The 7176-nt window shown below is 38.2% G+C and overlaps 1 protein-coding gene across 1 annotated transcript; it reads left to right on the plus strand.

Moving 5' to 3' along the window:
• On the plus strand, window positions 1–924 carry LOC138426762 (putative olfactory receptor 10D4). Its single transcript, XM_069565562.1, has one exon. It carries the CDS (start codon window positions 1–3, stop codon window positions 922–924), a length of 924 nt encoding a protein of 307 aa, XP_069421663.1.
• Window positions 925–7176: the final 6252 nt, after the last annotated feature.

Here is a 7176-nt window from a genome sequence, read left to right on the forward strand (position 1 = left end):
ATGAGGAATCACACTCCAGTAACCGAGTTCCTCCTCATGGGAATCCCTCACACACAGGGGTTGGAACACGCACTCTTTGTCTTCTTCCTCGCCTTCTACCTGCTCACTCTTGTGGGGAACCTGCTCATTCTCCTGGCCACCCTCACTTCCTCCAACCTGCACACCCCCATGTATTTCTTCCTGGGCAACCTGTCAGTGTTTGACATCTTTTTCCCTTCCGTGAGTTCCCCCAAAATGATGCTCTACCTTCTGGGGCAAAGCCGGACCATCTCTTACCAGGGCTGCGCCTGCCAGCTCTTCTTTTATCACCTCCTGGGCTGCACGGAGTGTTTCCTGTACACTGTGATGGCCTATGACCGCTTTGCCGCCATCTGTCACCCCTTGCGGTACAAGGCCATCATGAACCCCAGGGTGTGTGCCATCTTGACTCTGAGCACCTGGATGGGGAGCAGTGTGCATGCGTCTGTCCTCACATTTCTTGTGTTTAAGTTACCCTACTGTGGCCCCAAGGAGGTGGGCAATTTCTTCTGTGACATCTCGGTGGTGCTGCCCCTGGCCTGTGCAGACACCTCTCTAGCTCAGACAGTGAGTTTCACCAACGTAGGTGTTGTGGCACTCCTGTGTTTCCTTCTTGTCCTCACTTCTTATACTCGCATCATTATCTCTATATTGAGAATCAGCTCCTCAGAAGGGAGGCACAGAGCCTTCTCCACCTGCAGTGCCCACCTGACTTCTGTCCTGCTCTTCTATGGACCCGTGGTCCTCATTTATCTCCAGCCTGCCTCTAGTACTTGGTTGGAATCTGTGGTTCCGTTGTTCAATAATATTGTTACCCCATCCTTAAATCCTTTGATATACAGCTTGAGAAACAAGGATGTGAAGTTGGCTCTGAGAAAAGTACTAATCCAAGGAGTACATACCTGAGGAGTGTAAACTTTTCTGTCAGTACCTGTGCTTATAAATTTGCCCTGTATTAATCAGGGGCACCTAGTCTCTTACAGTTGGTGTGACTGCTAAGTGCTATTTGGGACAAGTAGGTTGAATGGATTCTTTGTCATTAGCATGTAGTATTTCTATAAATTTTTATTCAACAAAATTGTGTATAGCACACTACCATGTGTGAGACACTATTTTGTCCACTTTATAAATACCGACATATGTTATTATGATAATTATCATATAGAGTAGATATTATTATCCCAATTTGCAGAGGAATATATTAAGGCAGTGGGATATTAAGACACTTCTGCAGTTCACAGAGATGAAAGGTTACTGAGCTAGGATGTTAATGGAAGGGTTTTAACTTTGTGCTATTAATTCTGCCTCTGTGTCATCAGAGATAGCTTAAATGCCTACTTCTTCCAGGAACTTCTTTTCAATTTATACAGAGTATTCTCCAGTTTTTCAAAAAAAATCTAGTTTATGCAATTTGTTATATTTATTTCCATCACTTTTTCATCTATATCGTGGTGAGTGTTGTATACTTGAGTGTGAGATTAAGAAATTTGGTTACATTTCAGAAGCCAGGTGATATCCACATACCTACTAATAGGCATTTTCACAGATCCTCTACTCTTAGGTCCATGTACCTGTTCTTTATGACCATGGTTTGGATTCTTGAATAATGATTTCAGATTTTCTGTCATTAAATCAAAGACTGAATTTGAATTCCAGATTCCTGGTTCCTCAAAATAATTTTTTTCCTCATGTAGATAAATAGGTTTGAAGAAAACAGGAAAAATGTAAAAACTAAAGTGACTCGAAATTACAAATTAATCCTACCACCCAAATGATAATCACTATCAACATTCTGTTATTTCTCCACTTTCTCTCTCATTAGTGACTAAATTGAAACAAAAGTTTCTAACTTCCTGTTTATAATTATTTCAATTATATCATCCATATACCTATCTACATATGTGTACTTATACAGTTGTAGTCATATTATATATATATTCTTGTTCTAACAGTGTATCAACCATTTTCAATTGCCACTATATTTAAACCAGTTTAAACCAGAAATACAATTTACATACCAAATAATTCACACATTTAAACTATACAATTAATGTTTTTTTAAGCATATTCTAGAATTTCAACCATCACCATAGTCTATTTTAGAACATTTTTTTTATCATCACAAAAAGATACCCTATAGCTTTTAGCTATCATTCTGTGCCATCTACAGGGTCGCACAGAGTTGGACACCACTGAAGCGACTTAGCAGCAGCAGCAGCTGTTATTATTATCCTCATCATTTTCCTCTCTAAGCAACTGATAATCTGTTTTCTGTATCAATAAATTTGCTTGTTCTGGCCACTTTATAGAAATAGAACCACATAAAATGTATACTTTTGGTGGCTGCTTTCTTTAATTTAGCATAATGTTTTCAAGATTCATCCATGTTGTAGCAGGTTACTATTTTTTCCCACTTCTTATCTTTTGTGGCCTGAACATCCCTAGTTACTTTGGTTTCTGAGGTCACTATATGTTATTAAATCCATATATATTTATAATTGTACTATCTTCATAAAGGGCTGACCCTTTATCATTATAAAATGTCCCTTTTTATCTCTAGCAATGCTTTTTAAAATCAATTTCTTATTTCATATGAATTTATTACAACTTTTTTTTCAACTATACTTTAATTTTATTAAAATTCACCCCCCCAAAAAAACCCACAAAATCTTTGAAGCCAAAACTTAAACAAAAGAAGAAAAAAAAATTCCTTATCTGCTTTTTTTTGGGAGGGAGATACAGAAGAACTTCTTTATTTTATTTTTATTTTTTTTACTTTACAATACTGTATTGGTTTTGCCATACATCAACTTTTTCCAAACCACAGATGAGAACCAATTTTGATAGGGAAAAAGGTGGAGCAGGGAAGACAGGGTCAGAGAATAGGACTAGAATCATCATCTAGAAAGTTATAAAACAGTACTGATGCCCAATCTCCACCCTAGACAATCAAATAGTAATAGTTCTAAATGTTCCCAGAAAATTCCATTATTCAACCAGGGTTGAGAAGCACTAGTTTGCATGCCTCCAGCCAGTTTTGCTTCATTGGTGGATGGGGAGAGGGAGTGGATCCTGGTATCAGGACAGGGCTGCAAAAGGGGAAATGCAGTGAGGGTCTCCTGCAGAGGCGTGGGTCGGCAGTGGCTTGCCACTGGGATGGGGGAGGTGGCAGCAGCAGCCCCAGGAGTTGCATCTCGGCATAAGTCCTCTTGGAAGTCTCCTAGTAATACTTTAAAAGTCTATTTTGTCTATTAATTTAGTCATTTCAGCGTTCCTGTGGTGGTTGTTTGTATGACATCTCTGTTTTTCTATGCCTTTATTTTCCTTCTATTTGTATCTCTCTCTGTGAGGGAGCATCTTGAATCTCTGGGTGTGTGTGTCTCCTGTAAGATTCCATAAATGGCTCAGTGGTAAAGAATCCACCTGCCAATGCAGGATACACAGAACTGATCCCTGATCTGGGATGATCAGAAATGTTGCAAAGCCACTGAACCTATGAGCCACAACTATTGAGCCTCTGCTTTAGAGCCTGGAAACTGCAACTACTGAGCCGTTGTGCCTAGAGCCTATCAACAAGCAAAGCGTACAGGGTAAAGAAATTAGCCTCCAGTCAAAAAAAAAAAAAGAGAGAGAGAGACTTCTGCAGCACCACAAAAAAATAAAACCAAAAACCAAGCAAAGCGACCGCAATAGGAAGTGTAGCCCCTGCTCACCTCAAAGAGAGAAAAGCCTGCACGGCAAACAAGACCCGACACAGCCAAATAAATAAATAAACAAATAAATAAATAAATACAGGAATATAGGAAAGATAGTTTAAAAAAGTGCAGCTTGACCATCTTGGCCTTTTGATTGAATTTTAATCCATTCATGTTTTAATGTTAATATAGATATAATTGTATTTACATGTGATATTTTACTTTTTGTTTTCTATATGTCTCATTCCATGTCTTTTTGTTCCTCTATTTCTCCTTTACTTTTATTTATTTATTTTTTATGTCTTTACTTTTTAAAAAAAATTAATTCATCATGTATCATTTTAAATTTATTTATTGAGTTTTACAATATATTCCTTGAGTTATTACCATAGTTGCTGCTCTAGGGCTTACTATCTTAAATCCTAACATCACAATCAGCTTCAGGTGTATGCTAAATTAATTCCAGAGTGATATAGAGACACTACTTCAATACAGCTCTCTTCCTTCCCCTCTCTTTTTTGTGATAAAATGGTTAAATCTATATTACATCTATGAATGATACAATTCCCAAAACACACTGTTATAATTATTACTTTGTATAATTTTATGACTTTTAAAGAAGTATGTAAAGCAATTATGTATTTATAGCTTTTGTTATAATGACCTTCCTACTTACTGTTGGCATTTGCCATTTGTTTCTATGGTTTTGAACTATCATGTCATTTTCTTAGCCCAATACAGATTTGCTCCCATCTACCTCTTTTTTCCTATTTATTGGCAAGTGTATTACATTTTTGTATATATTACATGCTCCATAATAGTTTATGTACATATTGTTTTATATATTTAGTTTTAAAATAAGTTCATGGAAATTAGAAAATAGGCATTTATAGAATGTTTTAATAACATGTTTACCTTTACAAGGCTGTTTGTTTTTCATCTGGATTTGGATTACCATGAAGTGTTACATGTTTTTAGTCTGAAGAACTTCATTTAGTGTTTCTTGTAACCTGCATCTGCTGTAAACAAATTTTTTCCACTTTAATTTTTCATAGAATATGTTTATTTCATATTCATTTTGATGATACCTTTAACGTAGGTAGTTTAGTGGTTGGCTTTTTTCCCCCTTTGAGTATTTAAATACTTATTCTCATGTCTTCTGATCTCCACTGTTTCACATGCGAAGTCACTCATAGTTCTTACTGAGGTTCCCTTGTAAGGGATGATGAGTTATTTCTCTCTTAATGTTTTCCACATTTTTTCCTTCTGTTTGGGTTTTGGTATTTTTATTATTATGTGTTTGTTTATGCCTATCCTTAGTTCAGTTCAGTTCAATCTCTCAGTTGTGTCCGACTCTTTGCAACCCCATGAATCGCAGCACGCCAGGCCTCCCTGTTCATCACCAACTCCCAGAGTTCACTCAGACTCATGTCTATCGAGTCAGTGATGCCATCCAGCCATCTCATCCTCTGTCGTCCCCTTCTCCTCCTGCCCCCAATCCCTCCCAGCATCAAAGTCTTTTCCAATGAGTCAACTCTTCGCATGAGGTGGCCAAAGTACTGGAGTTTCAGCTTTAGCATCAGTCCTTCCAAAGAAATCCCAGGGCTGATCTCCTTCAGAATGGACTGGTTGGATCTCCTTGCAGTCCAAGGGACTCTCAAGAGTCTTCTCCAACACCACAGTTCAAAAGCATCAATTCTTCGGCACTCAGCTTTCTTCACAGTCCAACTCTCACATCCATACATGACCATAGGAAAAACCATAGCCTGGACTAGATGGACCTTAGTCAGCAAAGTAATGTCTTTGCTTTTGAATATGCTTTCTAGGTTGGTCATAACTTTTCTTCCAAGAAGTAAGCATCTTTTAATTTCATGGCTGCAGTCACCATCTGCAGTCACCATCTGCAGTGATTTTGGAGCCCCCCAAAATAAAGTCTGACACTGTTTCCACTGTTTCCCCATCTATTTCCCATGAAGTGATGGGACTGGATGTCATGATCTTCGTTTTCTGAATGTTAAGCCTATCCTACACGGCCTTTATTGAGCTCTCTTCAGAGCTCATGATACACAAAGATTGTTCAGTAAATAACCAGTAAAATATACACAAACATCGGTCATGTTCATATATTGACTTTCTTATTATCTCCATTAATTCTGTGCCACAACCCATTGTACCCCTCTGTACTTGGCGGCACTGAGATATAGCAATAAGTATCTTGCCCTTCGTTACACATGTAGTTAGAGTAAATACAGCTCTAGTCTTAAGTCCTCTTAACTCCTAATATCACTGTTTGCTACTGTATCATACTGACAACATTCCAGATTACCCTCTAGAGTGAAAGGGTTGGGAAAGCCATATTGTCCAGTGTTGTTTGAAGAGATGTCCTGATTATTGGGTTCAGTTACCATGTGTATCTGGTTTTCCCACCAAGTTACATTTTCCAACTTGGCCTCCCAAAATACTCAAGTTGTTCATCATTTCTCACTTTTCTCAAGAATCCAGAGAGAAAGAAGGAAAGTATTTACAGGAGGACCCACAGACACATGAGCCCTTATTTTCTATGACATTTTACTGATGTATAGGTTTGTGTTCCATTTTTACTCCCCAAAGTATCTGTATCATTTGAAACCATGAAAACAAAACAAAAAGTGAAAATCCCAAATAAAATAAATTACTGCCCTTGCAAAAAGCATGATACAAAAAGGACAAAATGAAGTCCATTTGCACTGCAGACAATGGTTTGATGTGCAATGTGAGGATTCCATGTCCCCTCCTAACATGACAGGTAAAATCTAAGATCATACAGAATCCTATTCCTATACTTTGGGAGTGTGTCCTAGACTATATGTTGGATTCAAACAATTCTAGCATTAGTTTGCCATCCTATTAATGCTGGATACTGATGGAAGAACCCTCATGTTATGATATCTTGTAAAACCTGCTAATGATTATGACAAATAGTTATCAGACTAATACTTAAGCTTGTTCAGTAGATTTCTATTCTATGCAATGGAAAGTTCCATCATGTTTATCTTATTCACTGTTGTATGTATTGGATGTGCCCCAGTACCTATTGAGCACTGTGTGTGAGTTTATTAGGAGAATGAATGGGTACCACTTATTCTTTTAAATTATCATGTAATAGCATATGTATTTTGGAGAAGGCAATGGCAACCTACTCCAGTACTCTTACCTGGAAAATACCATGGACGGAGGAGTCTGGTGGGCTGCAGTCCATGGGGTCGTGAAGAGTCAGACATGACTGAGTGACTTCACTTTCACTTTTCACCTTGATGCATTGGAGAAGGAAATGGCAACCCGCTCCAGTGTTCTTGCCTGGAGAATCCCAGGGACGGGGGAGCCTGGTGGGCTGCCATCTATGGGGTCGCACAGAGTTGGACACGACTGAAGTGACTTAGCAGCAGCAGCAGCATATGTATTTAGATGAAACAGGAACATGAGT

The sequence above is a fragment of the Ovis canadensis genome, chromosome 21 (genome assembly GCF_042477335.2).
Source record: "Ovis canadensis isolate MfBH-ARS-UI-01 breed Bighorn chromosome 21, ARS-UI_OviCan_v2, whole genome shotgun sequence".
Classification (NCBI taxonomy): domain Eukaryota; kingdom Metazoa; phylum Chordata; class Mammalia; order Artiodactyla; family Bovidae; genus Ovis; species Ovis canadensis.